We start from the raw sequence: 23893 nt of genomic DNA, 5'->3' as shown, positions 1-23893 counted from the left end.
GAGAATGAGTGAGGAAAGATTGACCAAGAGGATATATGTGTCGGAGGTGGAGGGAACGAGGAGAAGTGGGAGACCAAATTGAAGGTGGAAAGATGGAGTGAAAAAGATTTTGAGTGATCGGGGCCTGAACATGCAGGAGGGTGAAAGGCGTGCAAGGAATAGAGTGAATTGGATCGATGTGGTATACCGGGGTCGACGTGCTGTCAATGGATTGAATCAGGGCATGTGAAGCGTCTGGGGTAAACCATGGAAAGTTGTGTGGGGCCTGGATGTGGAAAGGGAGCTATGGTTTCGGGCATTATTACATGACAGCTAGAGACTGAGTGTGAACGAATGGGGCCTTTGTTGTCTTTTCCTAGCGCTACCTCGCACACATGAGGGGGGAGGGGGATGTTATTACGTGTGTGGCGAGGTTTCTATGGGAATAAATAAGGGCAGACAGTATGAATTATGTACATGTGTATATATGTACATGTCTGTGAGTGTATATATATGTGTACATTGATATGTATAGGTGTGTATATTTGCGTGTGTGGACGTGTATGTATATACATGTGTATGTGGGTGGGTTGGGCCATTTCTTTCGTCTGTTTCCTTACGCTACCTCGCAAACGCGGGAGATAGCGACAAAGCAAATATAATAATGATAATATATATATATATATATATATATATATATATATATATATATATATATATATATATATATATTTTTCTTTTTTTTTATACTTTGTCGCTGTCTCCCATGTTTGCGAGGTAGCGCAAGGAAACAGACGAAAGAAATGGCCCAACCCCCCCCCCATACACATGTATATACATACGTCCACACACGCAAATATACATACCTACACAGCTTTCCATGGTTTACCCCAGACGCTTCACATGCCTTGATTCAATCCACTGACAGCACGTCAGCCCCGGTATACCACATCGCTCCAATTCACTCTATTCCTTGCCCTCCTTTCACCCTCCTGCATGTTCAGGCCCCGATCACACAAAATCTTTTTCACTCCATCTTTCCACCTTACAGAGGTATAAGTTTGTTGAGTATTCCTGGTAAATTATATGGGAGGGTATTGATTGAGAGGGTGAAGGCATGTACAGAGCATCAGATTGTGGAAGAGCAGTGTGGTTTCAGAAGTGGTAGAAGATGTGTGGATCAGGTGTTTGCTTTGAAGAATGTATGTGAGAAATACTTAGAAAAGCAAATGGATTTGTATGTAGCATTTGTGGATCTGGAGAAGGCATATGATAGAGTTGATAGAGATGGTCTGTGGAAGGTATTAAGAATATATTGTGTGGGAGGCAAGTTGTTAGAAGCAGTGAAAAGTTTTTATCGAGGATGTAAGGCATGTGTACGTGTAGGAAGAGAGGAAAGTGATTAGTTCTCAGTGAATGTAGGTTTGCGGCAGGGGTGTGTGATGTCTCCATGGTTGTTTAATTTGTTTATGAATGTGGTTGTTAGGGAGGTGAATGCAAGCGTTTTGGAAAGAGGGGCAAGTATGAAGTCTGTTGTGGATGAGAGAGCTTGGGAAGTGAGTCAGTTGTTTTTCGCTGATGATACAGCGCTGGTGGCTGATTCATGTGAGAAACTGCAGAAGCTGGTGACTGAGTTTGGCAAAGTGTATGAAAGAAGAAAGTTAAGAGTAAATGTGAATAAGAGCAAGGTTATTAGGTACAGTAGTGTTGAGGGTCAAGTCAATTGGGAGGTAAGTTTGAATGGAGAAAAACTGGAGGAAGTAAAGTGTTTTAGATATCTGGGAGTGGTTCTGGCAGCGGATGGAACCATGGAAGCGGAAGTGAATCATAGGGTGGGGAAGGGGGCGAAGATCCTGGGAGCCTTGAAGAATGTGTGGAAGTCGAGAATATTATCTCGGAAAGCAAAAATGGGTATGTTTGAAGGAATAGTGGTTCCCACAATGTTGTATGGTTGCGAGGCGTGGGCTATGGATAGAGTTGTGCGCAGGAGGATGGATGTGCTGGAAATGAGATGTTTGAGGACAATGTGTGGTGTGAGGTGGTTTGATCGAGTAAGTAATGTAAGGGTAAGAGAGATGTGTGGAAATAAAAAGAGCGTGGTTGAGAGAGCAGAAGAGGGTGTTTTGAAATGGTTTGGGCACATGGAGAGAATGAGTGAGGAAAGATTGACCAAGAGGATATATGTGTCTGAGGTGGAGGGAACGAGGAGAAGTGGGAGACCAAATTGGAGGTGGAAAGATGGAGTGAAAAAGATTTTGTGTGATCGGGGCCTGAACATGCAGGAGGGTGAAAGGAGGGCAAGGAATAGAGTGAATTGGATCGATGTGGTATACCGGGGTTGACGTGCTGTCAGTGGATTGAATCAGGGCATGTGAAGCGTCTGGGGTAAACCATGGAAAGCTGTGTAGGTATGTATATTTGCGTGTGTGGACGTATGTATATATATGTGTATGGGGGTGGGTTGGGCCATTTCTTTCGTCTGTTTCCTTGCGCTACCTCGCAAACGCGGGAGACAGCGGAAAAAAAAAATATATACATATATATATATATATATATATATAGCAGATATAGGGTGTTTGGGTCGAGGTGGTGTGCAAAGTGAGAGGGTTAGGGAAAATGATTTGGTAAACAGAGAAGAGGTAGTAAAAGCTTTGCGGAAGATGAAAGCCGGCAAGGCAACAGGTTTGGATGGTATTGCAGTGGAATTTATTAAGAAAGGGGGTGACTGTATTGTTGACTGGTTGGTAAGGTTATTTAATGTATGTATGACTCATGGTGAGGTGCCTGAGGATTGGCGGAATGCGTGCATAGTGCCATTGTACAAAGGCAAAGGGGATAAGAGTGAGTGCTCAAATTACAGACGTATAAGTTTGTTGAGTATTCCTGGTAAATTATATGGGAGGGTATTGATTGAAAGGGTGAAGGCATGTACAGAGCATCAGATTGGGGAAGAGCAGTGTGGTTTCAGAAGTGGTAGAGGATGTGTGGATCAGGTGTTTGCTTTGAAGAATGTATGTGAGAAATACTTAGAAAAGCAAATGGATTTGTATGTAGCATTTATGGATCTGGAGAAGGCATATGATAGAGTTGATAGAGATGCTCTGTGGAAGGTATTAAGAATATATGGTGTGGGAGGCAAGTTGTTAGAAGCAGTGAAAAGTTTTTATCGAGGATGTAAGGCATGTGTACGTGTAGGAAGAGAGGAAAGTGATTGGTTCTCAGTGAATGTAGGTTTGCGGCAGGGGTGTGTGATGTCTCCATGGTTGTTTAATTTGTTTATGGATGGGGTTGTTAGGGAGGTAAATGCAAGAGTCTTGGAAAGAGGGGCAAGTATGAAGTCTGTTGGGGATGAGAGAGCTTGGGAAGTGAGTCAGTTGTTGTTCGCTGATGATACAGCGCTGGTGGCGGATTCATGTGAGAAACTGCAGAAGCTGGTGACGGAGTTTGGTAAAGTGTGTGGAAGAAGAAAGTTAAGAGTAAATGTGAATAAGAGCAAGGTTATTAGGTACAGTAGGGTTGAGGGTCAAGTCAATTGGGAGGTGAGTTTGAATGGTGAAAAACTGGAGGAAGTGAAGTGTTTTAGATATCTGGGAGTGGATCTGTCAGCGGATGGAACCATGGAAGCGGAAGTGGATCATAGGGTGGGGGAGGGGGCGAAAATTTTGGGAGCCTTGAAAAATGTGTGGAAGTCGAGAACATTATCCCGGAAAGCAAAAATGGGTATGTTTGAAGGAATAGTAGTTCCAACAATGTTGTATGGTTGCGAGGCGTGGGCTATGGATAGAGTTGTGCGCAGGAGGATGGATGTGCTGGAAATGAGATGTTTGAGGACAATGTGTGGTGTGAGGTGGTTTGATCGAGTAAGTAACGTAAGGGTAAGAGAGATGTGTGGAAATAAAAAGAGCGTGGTTGAGAGAGCAGAAGAGGGTGTTTTAAAATGGTTTGGGAACATGGAGAGAATGAGTGAGGAAAGATTGACCAAGAGGATATATGTGTCGGAGGTGGAGGGAACGAGGAGAAGAGGGAGACCAAATTGGAGGTGGAAAGATGGAGTGAAAAAGATTTTGTGTGATCGGGGCCTGAACATGCAGGAGGGTGAAAGGAGGGCAAGGAATAGAGTGAATTGGAGCGATGTGGTATACAGGGGTTGACGTGCTGTCAGTGGATTGAATCAAGGCATGTGAAGCGTCCGGGGTAAACCATGGAAAGCTGTGTAGGTATGTATATTTGTGTGTGTGGACGTGTGTATGTACATGTGTATGGGGGGGGTTGGGGAATTTCTTTCGTCTGTTTCCTTGCGCTACCTCGCAAACGCGGGAAACAGCGACAAAGTATAAAAAAAAAAAAAAAAAAAAAATATATATATATATATATATATATATATATATATATATATATATATATATATATATATATATATATATATATTCTTAATACCTTCCACAGAGCATCTCTATCAACTCTATCATATGCCTTCTCCAGATCCATAAATGCTACATACAAATCCATTTGCTTTTCTAAGTATTTCTCACATACATTCTTCAAAGCAAACACCTGATCCACACATCCTCTACCACTTCTGAAACCACACTGCTCTTCCCCAATCTTATGCTCTGTACATGCCTTCACCCTCTCAATCAATACCCTCCCATGTAAGTTGTTAGAAGCAGTGAAAAGTTTTTATCGAGGATGTAAGGCATGTGTACGTATAGGAGGAGAGGAAAGTGATTGGTTCTCAGTGAATGTAGGTTTGCGGCAGGGGTGTGTGATGTCTCCATGGTTGTTTAATTTGTTTATGGATGGGGTTGTTAGGGAGGTAAATGCAAGAGTTTTGGAAAGAGGGGCAAGTATGAAGTCTGTTGGGGATGAGAGAGCTTGGGAAGTGAGTTAGTTGCTGTTCGCTGATGATACAGCGCTGGTGGCTGATTCATGTGAGAAACTGCAGAAGCTGGTGACTGAGTTCGGTAAAGTGTGTGGAAGAAGAAAGTTAAGAGTAAATGTGAATAAGAGCAAGGTTATTAGGTACAGTAGGGTTGAGGGTCAAGTCAATTGGGAGGTGAGTTTGAATGGAGAAAAACTGGAGGAAGTGAAGTGTTTTAGATATCTGGGAGTGGATCTGGCAGTGGATGGAACCATGGAAGCGGAAGTGGATCATAGGGTGGGGGAGGGGGCGAAAATTCTGGGGGCCTTGAAGAATGTGTGGAAGTCGAGAACATTATCTCGGAAAGCAAAAATGGGTATGTTTGAAGGAATAGTGGTTCCAACAATGTTGTATGGTTGCGAGGCGTGGGCTATGGATAGAGTTGTGCGCAGGAGGATGGATGTGCTGGAAATGAGATGTTTGAGGACAATGTGTGGTGTGAGGTGGTTTGATCGAGTGAGTAATGTAAGGGTAAGAGAGATGTGTGGAAATAAAAATAGCGTGGTTGAGAGAGCAGAGGAGGGTGTTTTGAAGTGGTTTGGGCACATGGAGAGAATGAGTGAGGAAAGATTGACCAAGAGGATATATGTGTCGGAGGTGGAGGGAACGAGGAGAAGAGGGAGACCAAATTGGAGGTGGAAAGATGGAGTGAAAAAGATTTTGTGTGATCGGGGCCTGAACATGCAGGAGGGTGAAAGGAGGGCAAGGAATAGAGTGATTTGGAGCGATGTGGTATACCGGGGTTGACGTGCTGTCAGTGGATTGAATCAAGGCATGTGAAGCGTCTGGGGTAAACCATGGAAAGCTGTGTAGGTATGTATATTTGCGTGTGTGGACGTATGTATATACATGTGTATGGGGGGGGGGGGTTGGGCCATTTCTTTCGTCTGTTTCCTTGCGCTACCTCGCAAACGCGGGAGACAGCGGACAAAGTAAAATAAAATATAATATATATATATATATATATATATATATATATATATATATATATATATATATATATATATATATATATTCTGTGTAAGGGTACCGTCTCATTTTGTACCGTGCTCGTATCTCTGTTTTGAAAACAAGGGGTTTTTACCCCATCTCTTCGACGTGCCTCATACAGTATAAACCCACATTTGTATACTTTTGTACACAAGTTTCTTTGGGGTGCCAGAAATGTCACAGCATGTGTTGAGGCTGCTAAATAAAGTGATTAAAGTAACTGTGAATGTCTGCCGATGTATCGTCATTCACTCAGTTCGCGTGAGGAAGAGACTCGACAACCTTGTTGGAATGTGTCTCTGATGTCATAACAACAAGATATACCAATAGAGATATACAGGAAATAAACCCACGAATGTTACGTGACTGTCATGTCTGACCAGGTCGAAAACCAAGGAGCTCCGTTGGATATTGTCTGAGATCGGTTATAAACCCTGACACTAACTTCGAAAATGTATGGTATGTACAACACACAGGAGGTTCACTTGTTTTTGGACATTTGGAGGTATTTCCGTGACATTTGTTAATTTCTCTTGTCAATGTTGGAATTTAGGTCTCTGCCAGACGTGCCGTTACATTTGCCTGAATGTGGTGTTTGTTTTTGTTAGTGTTAATTGTTGGAATGTGTCTGCTTCTTAACATTGTTAGAAATGTTTCTGTGTTATTCACGTGTCTTTCTTTTGTTCGTGCAGGTGGAAGATGTAAGGGGACATGTCTACAGCTGCCCCTCGCTCCTGCCTCAAGCCGCCCCTTAGGTGAGTAGCATTGGTTCAAGGGAGGGAGAGTAATGGTCGAAAAGGGGATAATGTTCAGCTTGGGTGGTAGTAGGGATATATATACTGGTAAGGGTATAATATGGGATTACACAGCCCCATTGATGATCTGCGGGTGATTGAGGTGCGTGATATAATTTTTTTCAAGCTGTGATGGTAGACCGCTAGTGACATCTGTGAGCAGTGGATGGAATCAAACACCATCTGGGAATAAGATGATGGCGGGAACTATCAAACCCTCACACGAGCGAGGTGCAGGACAGAGTGAGGGTCAATAATAATTTGGTTGCGGGATATAATGTCATCCAGGGAGATACTCTTAAGGTATTGGTTTTAAGAGGTAGTTGGAAATAAGGGAAGTGGGATAATGGTTAGATAAAATGATGGTGTCGTGGAGATATAGTACCACTTTCCTAAGTGATCAAGCCTCCTGTTCATCAACAGTGTGGGAAATATAATACAGTCAGTAATACCGTTTTGTTAGAAATATCATACAGTCAGAAATACTGTACTGTGGAAAATACAATCAAAAATACTCTCCTGAGGAAGATATGAATCGGAAATACTTCGCTGTGGGAAATACACAATCAGAAATACTGCACTTTGAGGAATGTAGAATAGGAAATACTACATTGTTAGAAGAGGAAAAACTGTACCTTGGGAAATATGGACTCGTAATAATACGTTGTGGGAAATATGTAAAGGAAAATAATGCACTGTGGGAAATATGAAATGGGAAATATTCAAAGGAAATACTGCCCAGAGGGAAAATGAAAATATTCTTCTGTAGGAAATATTAAATGTGAAATTCTGTATTGTGGAAAGTACCTTGCGAGGAATATCATACTGATAAAAGTGTCCTCGCGAGAAAGATTGCACTGTGGAAAATATCAGCTTGTGGGAAGTATTTCACTGTGGTAAGTACTATGGGACATAGAGCAATGTAGTAATAACACCTATGACATATGGCAAATGCATCACTAGAAATACAGTGGTAAATAAAACACAGAATACGTACTGTGGGCAATATAGCACTGGAAACGACACACCTTCGGAAATACAGCATTAGGCAATACACACTCTCGGGGATACAGCATTAGGCAATACACACTCTCGGGGATACAGCATTAGGAAATACACACTCTCGGGGATACAGCATTAGGAAATACACACTCTCGGGGATACAGCATTAGGAAATACCCTCTGTCAGAAGTATAACATTTGGGTAAAACGAACCGTAGGAAATATACTTCTGCAAAATATAGCAGTATAAGATATGTCATATTGGAAAGGCAGCTGTAGGATATACGCGAACTGGAAATTACAGTAAACGGAGGCACACTTTCAGGGAATACAGTACATTGGAAAATACAGAAATGAGAAATACAGCATTTGAAGTTACAGAAATATGAAATACAGCATTTGGAAATACATACTGTGGAGAATAAATGCTATAAGAAATACAGCTATGAGAGATATGCATTGTTGCAAATACAGCCATGGTAAATACAGCACTGTGATACACGCACTCATGAGAATTTTATCAGTAGGATTTGTGCGCTGCAGGAAATACAGCAGTGAAGTGAACACACTCGACCTACACTGGATTACCGTCACATAAGTAATCCATTGAACAACGCACTGAACAAGAGTTTCAGTCGATCCCACGGCCCTATAAATTACCCCCTATGGTACCCCTAATATAATGAAAATCCCTCCTCTTGTTGTACCCCTAGTAATATAAAAATCCCTCTTTTGTTTCCCTTAACTTTATAAAAAAAAATCACCCTTGCGGTACCTTTACTTCCCTAAAAAAAAGAAAATCACCCCTTTAGTACCAAAAAGAATATGATTATCACTCCTTTAGTACCTCAAAAAATATAAAGTATCCCCCGTTTTATACCCCGAAGATCCTAAAATTCACTTCTTAAGACCCTACAAATCCCTCCTGTGTTACCCCAATTACCGCACCGTACAAATTACCCCTGTGGTACCCTTGAGGCCCAGGGGATCATCCTAGTGCTACCCTTAAGACCCTAAGAATCAAAGGCATTCCGAACCTGTGTTTAGGACAAGATCAGCTAAAACTCCAGTGAACCAGATCCATACGAGGGATATTCTCAGTATGAGAGGGATCCGATGTCTTATAGATTTTCATTAGATTAACCAGCTGTACGGGTTTGACTGCTCTCGTAGATTACGGCCTGGGATAATCAGAAGTTTTGATTATCTTTGTCTCTAGATCTAAGTTAAAGGGATTTGATTTATCAAATTGTCATTTAACCATGTTTCTGATTGAGATTTGCCATGAACAACATCCTGGATGATAAAGATGCTTGTTAACCGTGTCTTGAAAACATAACTTTCCCTGTTGTGGATAATCGAGTCCTGAGAGTTTATGTTTTGAAATTAACCGGGTGTTGGTATATAGAGATTTCAGTCAGCCTACATGGTCAAGGTCCGAGTTCACCAAGTGGCGAATGGTAATGATCCCAGTTATCCGAGAGTTAGATAACAAGACTAGCGTTTAAACAGCTCGTTCGAGCTCAAGATTACAGATTACCGGGGTGGTAAAGTTATGTAGTATCTCCGATTAACCGTGTGCTCAGCTATCATGATTCCGGTTACCGGGTCGTAGCTAAACCACCTTCATGGCAACCATTTTCTTGGATAATTGAGGAGTGATATATTAACCAGATTATCCAAGTTATCATATCATCTCTACTGTGTAGGGATGAGTTCTTTGCAAAGTGATCTTCAGCTTGTAATCCAGGTTATCATTATTTTTACGAAGTTATTATTAGATGCTCGTAAAGTTATCGTCAGTTTCCTTGCAAATTATTTTTAGTTTACCTCCGAGGTTATCGTAAGTTCCTTCAAATGTTATCTTTGCCTCCTCTCCGACTTATTGTTATCATGTTCTACAAGTTATGTTTAGGTTTCGTGATGTTATCTCGGCTCCCTGGCCAAGGTGTTGCTAATACCTCCCTGGAAACTTTACTAACCTTGAAAAAGAAATGCCATTGACGCTTCGTACTATATTAGCCAATAAGCATAACACTATGTTGTTCCCAGATGCAGCGCAGCCACGGTAGAAAGAGACACTCAAGAAAATACTGCAAGGTCTGGTTCTACATGAGAAAACGATTCCATGGTTGAGAGAGAGAGAGAGAGAGAGAGAGAGAGAGAGAGAGAGAGAGAGAGAGAGAGAGAGAGAGAGAGAGAAATGCAAGGCTACACAGTATTCCAATGAAAACCCGGAGCCTTATATACATATCCATAACGAGAATAGTATTATGATCGAAGACCCAGAGTTATATCTTGGCATAGGCCAGATTATCGACATATAATGCTCACTGTAGCTAAACAAGTGTGTATATAGTATACTTGGCCGTTTCACCAGTGATGAGCAGGTAGGCCTCCATCCGTGGTGGGGCTACAGCAGACTGGAGGAAAGCCAGTGTGTTACCTCCGTGTGGGTCGGGTTCAGTCTGAGTAACGCTAACCTCCTTGCCAAGTTACCGTTAGCTACTGGCCCAAGCTCCCATTGGCTCCTCAAAATATCGTTACCTCCGTGCAAAACTAACTGTCATGGAAGAGCATAAATCTTGCGAGCTAAAGAGAAAACTCTGAGACTTGGAGAAAGGTTTGGTGGACAGCTGGCGGGCGGGAGAGGCCAGGCCAGTGGTGCCGCTGTGTCCCTCCCAAGCGGCGGAAGTTGGAACCAGCTCAGCGTGTGGCCGGAGGAAGGAGAACGGCAAAATCAGAAAGAAACGTTAAAAAGTGAGTAACGAGGAAATCTCAGGAACTTACACAAAATGCGCAAACACGAAAACCACAGCTTCGATTGCCTCTGTGGAAAACAATGACGCACGGAAATCGGACATAGATCAAGTCTTTCTATATACCACTGAAAAATACCTATATTTTGAAGTATGTCAGCTCTACTTCGGTATAGGCGGAACTGGAACAATAAAAAACTAGTAGTACTGAACGCAAACGTCATTGTATTAGGGAATGTATTTTATGTGTAATACCTTGTATCAGGGAGAACATTTACTATATTAGTGTAATATCTTTTATTTTGGAAGAGAAATGTATTATGTCAGTGTAATACCTCGTATCAGGGAAGAGAAATTTATTATATCAGTGTAATATCTTGTATGAGGGAAGAAAATTTACTATATTAGCGTAACATCTTGTATCTTGGAATAGAAAGAATTATATCAGTGTATTATATCAGGGAGGAGATATGTACTATATTAGTGTAATGTTTTGCGTCAGGGAAGAGAAGTATAGTATGAATGATTACCTTAACTCCATCGAGCTCAACGATAGCATTAGCTACCGCCTCAGGCCAGATGATAGGCTGGATTCTGTGAACCTACAAGACGAGGGAAGCACACCCATTGAGGACACTCTTATACGCTTTCATTTTTCAGAGCCAAATTTTGGGAGTATGGATATTTTTTAAGGCCTGGCGAAACTGTCGAAATGAAAAAGGGCCAAATTTTGGCTGTGTTAAAGATCAAAACTATTGAGGACGACTGATAATCACTCGGCTTATTCCCAGGATCGTAGACGTGTCAGATATTGTTTACGTATAGGTAAGATGTCTTTATTGTCAAATTGCATACATGATACAAGGTCATGGGAGGCATTATCTCTTATCTACAGCAGAAAAATATTTCCCTTTTAGGCCGAACAGGCATGTAGGACTCTGTACAGAAACAAGCTAATATCATGAGGTGCTTTGAATTCCGTAGTACAGTGTAAATATCAGGGGCCCCTTTACAGTGATGAATTTCGTGACCTTTTTATGAATTATCGTTTTAGGTTTTGTGCATTTGCTTCCCTGTTCTTCTTTATTCTGGTACAACCCTTAAGCACAGATGTTCACCCTTCGAACACGGCAGTACAACTCGGGTATTTTTTAGGGTCAGGTCAAAGGTCAGGAGATTATACTCATGGGTCATACCTTCACGCTCACGTTCCTTGGTGCTTCAAGGTCATGCCTTCGTGCACAAGGGACTGAAATTGTCCGAAAATATGACAGCTGGAATCAGCGGGCGTCATGCTGCATCATGTTGGTACGTCGGCAACATTCACCGCAGCTGTGAGTTTACTCCGAAGATCCAGATCAAATGAAGCAAGGTTCATGAACACACCCGATGCCTCATTATATCGTTCTTGTGTTCCATACCAATTTTGATTTGTTTTTTCTCTCTCTTCTAAAATCCCAGTTCTTATATATGATCATTTGATTCATTTAAGAGGTAATACTTCCTTAAATATAAGCAGACACAACGATACTCTGATGGTATCAGTGAAGGCCTCACAGCAAGATTATATATATATACGAGTCTCTCTCGTCCTATTAAATCATGCTGACTCAACCGCCAAAAATTAAACAAACTTTAAGAAGTGAATCACTGGGCTCGAATGATGACTTGCTTTGGCAGTGAAGCAACTTGAATTGGAAACAGAACAAAGGGATTTTGTTCTATGTTCTTTCTACTCATGTTTCCCGCCTTTCCAGAGGTAGATGACGCATACACAGTGCTCTCAAACGGTTCACGTCAGACAATTCACTTACTGCTCTGGTGACGGACTTACCCGATGGTTCACTGTACTCGACACTTGATCCGAAGCGAACTTACGTGACGCTTCACTTCTTACCTGACCCCTCATTGAACCTCTGCTGTAAAGGTTTGGTCGCCATGTGAAAGTTTTGAGTGGCGAGACACTCATAACCTTCCACCAGCTGCTGTAGCCTATGTATTACTTCAGTTCTTAAGAATGTTATTCAGCTTTTGTTTCTTCTATTGTTGTTTTTTCTTGGTAGATTACCCCGTTATCTGCCTGAAACGGGGGCCATGACCCATTCCCTATGACGATTTGTATCATGGTTCACTATGAGTCTTCGACTGAGCGTTCGGCTGAGCTGTTTGTCAGAGTCATAGTAGGCAGCACGCGGCAGAGTGAGGGAGGAATGTTCATCATTAGTTGTCATACTGCTGCATCCATTCCAGTCCTGAGTCATGTCCTATTCGAGACGACCCTTCATGTATATCAGTCGGCAAATGATAGTGAGGTGAGTAGGGTCGTCAGTGTCGTCAAATATCCAGTGATATCTAGTGACAGAGATACTGGCAGGCAAATGACTCGCTGCTTGCCTGGGTCGTCCATTTTAACATGGGATCGACTGAAAACAGTAGGGAAGCAAACTTAAAAGGCTGATAATTTACGTGACTGGTTCTGTTCGTCTATGTATCACACTGTATTAACGCAAGGCTAATGCATAATGGAAGAGGTAATGGAGACAAAAAGTAAGTATAAATTGACCTAAACTGGTGTCCATTTTAGGAGAAAACTAATGAATAACGAGAAGAGTGACACTAATCATAGGTGCCAAGAAACGGATGTTAACGTGAAATATAATTATTAACAAGCGAGTGTAGAGTTACTGAGGAAGGTTGTGCGCAACAACCAGGTGTTGAAATGTTGACAAGCAGGTCATAGGGAGGGGTGATAATCCATGTATTGAGGAGCGGAGACGCAGGTGAACAGGAAAGGGCACCAGGTGTAGACGAACATGTGTTCCTGTAGAGTTGTGAAGGAAATGATAATGCCTGGCAGGCAGATGCAGGGCAGTAAGTTGCCTGGCAGGCAGGTGCAGGGGAGTTAGGTGCCTGGCAGGCAGATGCAGAGGTATAAGTTCTGTGAATGTGAAAATATGCAGTCATAAAAAAGAAAAATCCAATATCTTCAAAATGAGAAACTCTCTTCGAGTTTGTGATGAAAGATATTTATTATTTTGTTGGGGAGAACTGTAATTGTTGCCAGTTCGTACTCGGAAAAAAGTGACTTGTGGTTTGAAGTAGTGACATGGCATGACTAAATAACGAGATAAGCGAAAATAATGAGCCAGTGATGTATAAAGTACCATTGGGTGTGAACCCGCCCCTCTTAAAACGCAGTCCCGCATAAAGCTCTTTTTATGGTACATAAAAGTAGCATATATGATGATATATATATATATATATATATATATATATATATATATATATATATATATATATATATATATATATATTGGAAAGAATCACAATTTTGCGCGTGATTATATTCCTATGAGTCCACGGGGAAAATGAAACGCTAAGTTCCCAAGTGCACTTTCGTGTAAGTGTAATAATTACATATCGGGAGATGCAAAAAAGAAATACAACTGTCAGTTGATATACAACGAAGAAACTTAGCTAGGACGTTATCTAATAAACAAGTGAGTGTCCAAGACAGACAACGAGCGTACCATAGTTATTATATGGACAAGAAGGTAAATTGTTTACAAATTTTATCAACAGTAAAGTTGTCCATTTTGTATAGACCTCCGCTAATATTAAGGTTATAATTCTTTATGTATTAAATGATAAAAGATTCAATGATTTTATAACTGAGTTAATAACCGAGTTAATAAATGAGTTAATAACTGAGATGGCATTACTCCAGTCAGTACAAATGATCATAGTTTTTAACATGATTAAACAAGACTTTTGATTCTTGTCCTATTCTTATACTATATTTATGTTGTTTAAGTCTAACAGAAAGATCCTTACCAGCCTGACCAACATAAAACTTATCACAATTTCTACATGGCACTTAATAGATGCATCCAGGAGAATCTTCTGATGAGTTCCTGATTAAGATATTCTTTATAATATTATTGTTGCTGAAGGCAACATTTACATTAAAGGATTTAAGCAACATAGGAAGGCAACATTTACATTAAAGGATTTAAGAAACATGGGAAGTAAAGCAAAATTATTATCAAAAGGGAGTACTGAAAGATTCTTGGTGTCAATGGGAGGTTTGGGTTTAACTCTATAAAATGATTTGCAGTCCAGAGTTTATTGATGATGAGTTTGAGAAGATATATTCTATTGGATCTAAGTTAAAGTACCCTAGATCTTTCATTGATAAATCCCTTACGTTAGCAAAGAAATCATTTTATGGAGTTTTATAGAGTTGATAAACAAGCAGGTATAGTAACAAGGTATCATTAACAGGTAGATGTAATAAGATACAATAAACAAGCAGGGGTAGTAGTAAATGATTATGAACAAGCAGGTGTTGTAATAAGGTATTGTAAACAAGCAGATGCACGTGTAGTAGCAAGGTATTATAAACAAGCAGATGCACGTGTAGTAGCAAGGTATTATAAACAAGCAGATGCACGTGTAGTAGCAAGGTATTGTAAACAAGTAGGTGTAGTAGCAAGGTATTATAGACAAGCAAATATTATAACAAGGTATTATAGACTTGTGTAATAGCTAGGTGCTATAAACTAAGCAGGTGTAGAGGCAAGACATTACAATCAAGTATGTGTAGTTGCAAGGTATTATAAACAAGAGGTGTAATTGTAAGGTGTTATAAACAAGCAGGTGCATGTGTAGTTGCAAGGTGTTATATACAAGCAGGTGTAATAGCAAGGTATAATTACAGGCAGGTGTAGTGGTAAGGCAATACAAAGTTATGTGTAGTAAGGTATTATAGACAAGTAGATGTAGCAAGGTATTATAAACAAGGAGGGGTAGTAGCAAAGTGTTATAAACAAGCAGGTGTAGTAGCAAGATATTATAAACAAGCAGGTATCGTAGTAAGGTATCATGAACAAACAGGTGTAGTAGTAAGGTATTATAAACAAGCAGGTATGATAGTAAGGTATTATAAACAAGCAGGGGTAGTAGCAGTGTGTTATAAACAAGCAGGTGTAATAGCAAGATATTATAAACAAGCAGTTGTTGTAGCTAGGTTTTGTAAACAAGCAAGTTTAGTAGTAAATTATTACAGACAAGCAAGTGTAGTAGCAAGGTATTGCAAACAAGCAGGTGTAGTGGCACGTTATTATATCAAGCAGGTGTAGTGGCAAGGTACTATAAGCAAGTAGGTGTAGGTGTAAGGTACAGTAGACAAGCAGGTGTAGTGGTAAAGAATTATAAACAAACACATGTAGTAGTAAGATTCTTAATTGGCAGGTATAATAGAAGATATTATATTGAAAAAAAAGCAGATGAATTAGCATGTTATTATAAACGAGCAGGTGCAGTAGCATGGTACTATAAACAAGCAGATGTAGTAGTAAGGTATTATAAACAAGCAGATGTAGTAGTAAGGTACTATAAACAAGCAGGTGTAGTAGTAAGGTATCATAAACAAGCAGATGTAGTAGTAAGGTACTATAAACAAGCAGGTGTAGTAGTAAGGTATCATAAACAAGCAGATGTAGTAGTAAGGTACTATAAACAAGCAGGTGTAGTAGTAAGGTATCATAAACAAGCAGATGTAGTAGTAAGGTACTATAAACAAGCAGGTGTAGTAGTAAGGTATCATAAACAAGCAGATGTAGTAGTAAGGTATCATAAACAAGCAGATGTAGTAGTAAGGTATTATAAACAAGCAGGTGTAGTAGTAAGGTATCATAAACAAGCAGGTGTAGTAGTAAGGTATTATAAACAAGCAGATGTAGTAGTAAGGTATTATAAACAAGCAGGTGTAGTAGTAAGGTATCATAAACAAGCAGGTGTAGTAGTAAGGTATTATAAACAAGCAGGTGTAGTAGTATTATAAACAAACACATGTACGATGATTCATATTTGACAGGTATAGTAGAAAATGTTTTAAACAACCAGGTGTTGGTGGCAAGGTATTATAAACAAAAAGGAAAAGTGGAAGGGTATACTTTGAAGCAGATGTAGTATTAAGATAATCGAAACAAGCAGATATAGCAGCATGGCATTACTATGATAATCAGGGAAGTAGTTCGGTTGTAAGCTCGTATCTTGAGAACATTTCTAATGGTGCTAATCAGAGTGTGGTGGTGTTAACCATCAAGTGTGGTAGTGTTACCCAGAAAGTATTTTGGTGTTAACCAACATGCCTAGTGGTATTAACAGCACGTTAAGTGTTGTCAAGGCAGTCTAGTAGTGTTAACCAGCAAGTGTAGTGGTAACCAGCAAGTGTAGTGGTACTGACCAGCATCTGTAGTGGTGATAACCAGCAAGTGTAGTGGTGTTAAGAAGCAAGTGAAGTAGTCGTAACCAACTAATGCAGTGGTGTTGATAAAAAAGTGTAGTGACATAAGCCAGCATTTGTAAGGTGTTAACCAGCAAGAGTAGTGGTTAACCATCAGGTGTAGTGGTGTTAATAAGTGTAGTGGTAAAGGAAAGCAGGAAAGTGTTGTAAATAAAAGAAAACGGTCTTTACCCCTTACATAGGTAAACTCTGCGTTGAAATACCTTTTTTTCCCCCCTTTCATCAGATACGTTGCCATATTGGATATCGATACTTTTCCGCGGAGCGCATGTTCAAAAGCTATGATTTTATCAGTACGTTACGTTATTACAAATCCATCAGAGTGGTGAGGGCTTTTGAATTAATCTCGGGGAAAATGTGGGTTTGAAATTAACGGTATTATTTTTTTTTAATCGCAACATGAAAGGCCTTTTCCAATACCTCATTTAAACATATATGTATGTATTTTTAATTTGCCTTCAAAACCGTATTTATATTCATATATCATCGATCCATGACGATGAGAGTAATGTGTCGGCAGTTTTTTCCAAATAAACACGGATGTTCTGATGGCGTTTTCTTTCATAAAAAAAAAGAACTAATTCTAGAAGGAAACGGACCAAGGGGACAAACAGACGAGGAAATGAGAGGGGGAGATGATAGAATTTATGCATCACTCTTCTGTCAAGATGCCATTTTTCAGTATTCCAAAGTGTAATGGAACAGTTTTCTAAGGCCTTAGACTAGGATATTTCGCTAGTGAAATTTTGAAGACCTTGCCTCATCGTTATAGCCATCATCTTGCAACATCGTTGAGTATAAACGTGTTCGTATTTGGCCACTTGCGTCCGAGCTTTGATTAGATCTACGTCAAAGCGCTCGCCTAGTGACGTCACACCAGAAGGCCTCTCTGGTTCAGATGGCTCTTTTGATGTCAGCTGTGACGAAGGTTGTCGCGATTTGAGCGATGGAGTCAGGACGTAACAGAATCTCATCGAAGTTGCCTACTGACAGGGAAATAGAAATGAAAATTAACTTCAGAAAAGATGTGTGTGTGTGGGGGGGGAGGGGGAATAGAGACTTGGAGAGGTGTATAGAAGCAGATGTTGAGGTGTGCACTACTGTGCTGATGATCAAGCACTATGCGATGTAGATCGTAATGGTGATAGAGGTTGTAGTGGCACCCAGGTACTTTAGTCTACAGCTGGATTTGGAGGTCTAGTTAAATATTATACATTCGGTGGCTGGCGCTCTGTAGGTGCATTTGTGGGAAGAGGTTAAGACAAAATGATAGAAACTTGTGTTGGAGGTGACCCAGAAATTGGTGGTGTCGTGATACAGTTGATGGTAATATATGACCTGAAGGTGAGGCAGCAGTTTGTGGATTGCATGACTTGTCACAAATAACCAGTTGGTAACAAGTTACACTTCTCGATGTGTGGTTTCTCCAACCCTGCCATATTACCACCATGCAAAGATGCCTCTCATAATAAGCACGTGATCCGTGCAGATTACCAAGCTGCCGTTTAGCGACGTTCCGTAGAACCTTGACCAGCCGTGGCCACACCTCACAGCGATGGGTGGACGGTGTTGGGTATCGGTATGACAGTGCGCTGGATAGATTCCCGCAGCACCACGGACTTTGCTGGACTGTCAGTTACAAATGCGAGATACATCAGAGAACGTTACCCATATAGAGACCACCATGTGGTGCTTGTGCTTGTATTCTGGAGGAATGTGGAAACAGAACAATGCTTGCTGACATGGGTGAGGAAGACCTGTTGTCTGAGGAGGATTCTTTCTGAGTGTAAGCAAAGGGCCGCTACACTCCCTCAGGTTTTCACTTAGTTTTAACCGTGCAGGCCAGAACTGCACAGTTAAACCTGAACGTGTGAATGAAAAGTTAACTGGGCGGTTTAATCATACATGCCAAACTGTTACGACTGAGTGGAACACTCAGCGTGTGTAGCGGCTCTCACTCTGCAAGAGGAATACGCAAATGCATGGAAAAGCTTGACAAAATTGCTTTACTTATAAACATTTTCGTACCTCTTAATGGTTGACCTGAAAGCCGTCATATTAAAAGGATGTAATTAATGAGTTGATTTGTTGCGCATGCTAGATTCGCCATTTGGCATTTTTTCTAAAGTTGTCTTTATAGGTGACAACGATTAATGATTCGACTTTCCAGGTTTTACCATGTTTATTGTTGCATGATATAATCATTTGATATTTTGTAATCAATAATCCCATCCTATGTATACCATTCTCACAGTTTTTCATTAATTCGATTTTGTTGAATCTACAAAGCGCTGAAACTTAATGGTTATTCACCGCCTTTTAGAATGAAAACATCTAAAAACTAATCTTTTTACGTAGAAACAAATATTTGCATGAATTACATTATGATACGTTCACGCGTTTTCTCTGTCGTATTCGTATTGAAAACTAGTATTGAGCCAGTTAAGCTTTGGCATGGAAAGATTTTGTTAATTATCGTTGAATTAGCGTAACGTAATATGTGTTGTAACGATAGTTAGTGTAAACTGACGGTAGGGATGACATAAATGACACTATAGTAATGTAGTTTTTCTTATTTTCCACGAAGTACGTTGTGTTTTCCACCACATATTTATGTGTGTATGATTACAAATGATTTCAGAAAAAGAAAATTTTTATAGGAATTTCCCCAGTGTACTTCCTTTTGTGGTATAGCTTACACAGGATGGCAAACTGAATACTTAAAGAATAGCAATCTCACGCTTTATAATATATATATATATATATATATATATATATATATATATATATATATATATATATATATATATAAACTTATTATGTGAACAAGAATGTGAATTGTCCACATTGTCCACACAATAAGTTTATGATACGCTCGTTGTCTGTTTTGGACAATCACATGTATACCAAATGGCGTCCTGGCTACATCTCTTCGTTGTATATCAACTGACTGTTATATTTCTCTCTTGTGTCTCCCCTGATGATGTGATTATTACACGAAAGTGCACTTGGGAACTTATCGTGTTTCATTTTCCTCGTGGACTCATAGGAATATACTTGATCACGTGCAAAAATTTTGTTTGAACCTTTCCTATATATATATATATATATGGGGGGGGGTTTTGTTTGAACCTTTCCTATATATATATATATATATATATATGGGGGGGGTTGGGCCATTTCTTTCGTCTGTTTCCTTGCGCTACCTCGCAAACGCGGGAGACAGCGACAAAGTATAAAAAAAAAAAAAAAAAAAAAAAATATATATATATATATATTTATATATATAGGAAAGGTTCAAACAAAATTTTTGCACGTGATCAAGTATATTTATTTATGTATGTATGTATGTATGTCTTACGCACCCTATTTACCTCCTTCCAGAACATCTTTTTATTCTCCCTAAAATTTACTGATAGTCTCTCACCCCAACTCTCATTTGCCCTTTTTTTCACCTCTTGCACCTTTCTCTTGACCTCCTGTCTCTTTCTTTTATACTTCTCCCACTCAATTGCATTTTTTCCCTGCAAAAATCGTCCAAATGCCTCTCTCTTCTCTTTCACTAATACTCTTACTTCTTCATCCCACCACTCACAACCCTTTCTAAACAGCCCACCTCCCACTCTTCTCATGCCACAAGCATCTTTTGCGCAATCCATCACTGATTCCCTAAATACATCCCATTCCTCCCCCACTCCCCTTACTTCCATTGTTCTCACCTTTTTCCATTCTGTACACAGTCTCTCCTGATACTTCTTCACACAGGTCTCCTTCCCAAGGGCGTAAATGGGGAGGTGATAACAAGTAGTGGTGATGTGAGAAGGAGATGGAATGAGTATTTTGAAGGTTTGTTGAATGTGTCTGATGACAGAATGGCAGATATAGGGTGTTTGGGTCGAGGTGGTGTGCAAAGTGAGAGGGTTAGGGAAAATGATTTGGTAAACAGAGAAGAGGTAGTGAAAGCTTTGCGGAAGATGAAAGCCGGCAAGGCAGCAGGTTTGGATGGTATTGCAGTGGAATTTATTAAAAAAGGGGGTGACTGTATTGTTGACTGGTTGGTAAGGTTATTTAATGTATGTATGACTCATGGTGAGGTGCCTGAGGAGTGGCGGAATGCGTGCATAGTGCCATTGTACAAAGGCAAAGGGGATAAGAGTGAGTGCTCAAATTACAGAGGTATAAGTTTGTTGAGTATTCCTGGTAAATTATATGGGAGGGTATTGATTGAGAGGGTGAAGGCATGTACAGAGCATCAGATTGGGGAAGAGCAGTGTGGTTTCAGAAGTGGTAGAGGATGTGTGGATCAGGTGTTTGCTTTGAAGAATGTATGTGAGAAATACTTAGAAAAGCAAATGGATTTGTATGTAGCATTTATGGATCTGGAGAAGGCATATGATAGAGTTGATAGAGATGCTCTGTGGAAGGTATTAAGAATATATGGTGTGGGAGGCAAGTTGTTAGAAGCAGTGAAAAGTTTTTATCGAGGATGTAAGGCATGTGTACGTGTAGGAAGAGAGGAAAGTGATTGGTTCTCAGTGAATGTAGGTTTGCGGCAGGGGTGTGTGATGTCTCCATGGTTGTTTAATTTGTTTATGGATGGGGTTGTTAGGGAGGTAAATGCAAGAGTTTTGGAAAGAGGGGCAAGTATGAAGTCTGTTGGGGATGAGAGAGCTTGGGAAGTGAGTCAGTTGTTGTTCGCTGATGATACAGCGCTGGTGGCGGATTCATGTGAGAAACTGCAGAAGCTGGTGACGGAGTTTGGTAAAGTGTGTGGAAGAAGAAAGTTAAGAGTAAATGTGAATAAGAGCAAGGTTATTAGGTACAGTAGGGTTGAGGGTCAAGTCAATTGGGAGGTGAGTTTGAATGGTGAAAAACTGGAGGAAGTGAAGTGTTTTAGATATCTGGGAGTGGATCTGTCAGCGGATGGAACCATGGAAGCGGAAGTGGATCATAGGGTGGGGGAGGGGGCGAAAATTTTGGGAGCCTTGAAGAATGTGTGGAAGTCGAGAACATTATCCCGGAAAGCAAAAATGGGTATGTTTGAAGGAATAGTAGTTCCAGCAATGTTGTATGGTTGCGAGGCGTGGGCTATGGATAGAGTTGTGCGCAGGAGGATGGATGTGCTGGAAATGAGATGTTTGAGGACAATGTGTGGTGTGAGGTGGTTTGATCGAGTAAGTAACGTAAGGGTAAGAGAGATGTGTGGAAATAAAAAGAGCGTGGTTGAGAGAGCAGAAGAGGGTGTTTTGAAATGGTTTGGGCACATGGAGAGAATGAGTGAGGAAAGATTGACCAAGAGGATATATGTGTCGGAGGTGGAGGGAACGAGGAGAAGAGGGAGACCAAATTGGAGGTGGAAAGATGGAGTGAAAAGGATTTTGTGTGATCGGGGCCTGAACATGCAGGAGGGTGAAAGGAGGGCAAGGAATAGAGTGAATTGGAGCGATGTGGTATACAGGGGTTGACGTGCTGTCAGTGGATTGAATCAAGGCATGTGAAGCGTCCGGGGTAAACCATGGAAAGCTGTGTAGGTATGTATATTTGCGTGTGTGGACGTGTGTATGTACATGTGTATGGGGGGGATTGGGCCATTTCTTTCGTCTGTTTCCTTGCGCTACCTCGCAAACGCGGGAGACAGCGACAAAGTATAAAAAAAAAAAAAAAAAAATGTATGTATGTATGTATGTATATCATACAAACCTCCAACAGCCAGGATCGAACCCGGGACCCCTGTGCCACAGGCGGGAATGCTACCGCTAAGCTATGGGCCTAGTTAATAGGAAATAACTATTCAAATACTATGTACTCGAATAACCTATTTTTTTACTCGAGATATGCCGGGACACCCACCCAGTTTACTGTCATACCGATACCCACCGCTGTCCACCCATCACCATGAGGTGTGGCCACAGCTGGTCCAGGTTCTTCGGAACGTCGCTCAACGGCAGCTTGGTAATTTGCATGTTTCACATGTTCTTGACAGGCATCTTTGCATGTTAGCATTTTGGTATCAAGAGGAGGAATTTATTAACATCTGATTCTTCCTTTACAACAAACATAAAGTCTAGAATCTGCTATTTCACTTAGATGTTGATAGATCAGCATCGTACAAATGATCGGCCAAGCTGTGTTATGACATTTCCAAGTATTAGGCCACTTGTAACAAGTTACCAACTATTTACCTCACCCCTGACCACAAACGCACCAACAGAGTCACAGCCACTGCATACTTCTTCAAGGGCAGATCTCGTCGCAAAAAAGATTGGTGTATCTTTTCCGATCAGCCCTGAGGACCGTCTGCTTGGTAGGCAGCTACTGACCAGGGTGGTATTACACCGGTATTACCCGCCAGGGTATCGAAAGGGTTAGCGACGGCTGCGCGGTGACTCAGCACTTCAGTGGCTGCCAAGTCTCATTCCCTTGGCCCAGGTAGCTGTCTTTTCTTTCTGTCTCTTTCAAATTTAGGCTGCTGGCTTTCAGAGCAGAGACATAAAATCTCTCCATCGTACACAACACTTGATAACATGTATCTTGCAAGAGCAGTTCTTCGTAACCCGTAATTTTTTCTGAGCTGCGGACCAGCCCTTCCTTAAGGCACAATTTCGTTGTAAGTACATAAGAATAGCACCAGAATTTACTGTGCTACCCGCAGGGAATTTTCTGCTGTAATTTTTGTGGCACGCGTTGCTCTCTGCAGTTATGACAATTTTAATAAACATTCGGTTGGTTGGTCTTTAGACCTCTCGACTGCCAGGGTCATTAAGGTCGTCAAGGTCAACATACATTCATCAATCGAAGGATCTTTTACACCTTCGTCAGGTGTTGATAATATTTGTAGTACCAGATACACTCTCACTATATTTTTTGGCCCTTGTAAACATTCGGCAATGAATTGTTAATGTATACGAAAATTTTTCTTTCGAACATTCCACATATAGGCATCTATCATGTATTATATGTTCAGGATTTTTTATAACGAGGAACATTTTCATTATTTATCAACGCTTTAAAATCATGAATTTCGGGTTCACGACACAAGAAGAAAAAGTCAAGAGATCTGTTATACTGGAGTACATCAGAACTGCACTCGTCAACTTTAGGGCTGTATAACTTCGCTGTTAAGCCTCCGTTCATTTTC

At 40.7% G+C, this 23893-nt stretch overlaps 1 protein-coding gene across 5 annotated transcripts in view; it reads left to right on the top strand.

Annotated features, from left to right (window-relative positions):
• Positions 1-23893, top strand: part of LOC139753327 (uncharacterized) — a 654487-nt gene that overhangs the window by 491899 nt on the left and 138695 nt on the right. For 3 of the 5 annotated variants that reach the window (XM_071669685.1, XM_071669676.1, XM_071669667.1), the window contains one exon: positions 6583-6645. In XM_071669685.1, coding sequence (XP_071525786.1) covers positions 6602-6645 — 44 coding nt within the window. In that variant the 5' untranslated portion in view covers positions 6583-6601. Of the gene's footprint in view, positions 1-6582; positions 6646-12622; positions 12758-23893 lie in introns of those variants that run through there. The other 2 variants (XM_071669656.1, XM_071669694.1) reach the window with 1 other exon arrangement.

The sequence above is a fragment of the Panulirus ornatus genome, chromosome 2 (assembly GCF_036320965.1).
Source record: "Panulirus ornatus isolate Po-2019 chromosome 2, ASM3632096v1, whole genome shotgun sequence".
NCBI lineage: Eukaryota > Metazoa > Arthropoda > Malacostraca > Decapoda > Palinuridae > Panulirus > Panulirus ornatus.
The sequence above is the reverse complement of the archived record's forward strand: the minus strand, read 5'-3'. Positions and strand labels throughout refer to the sequence as shown.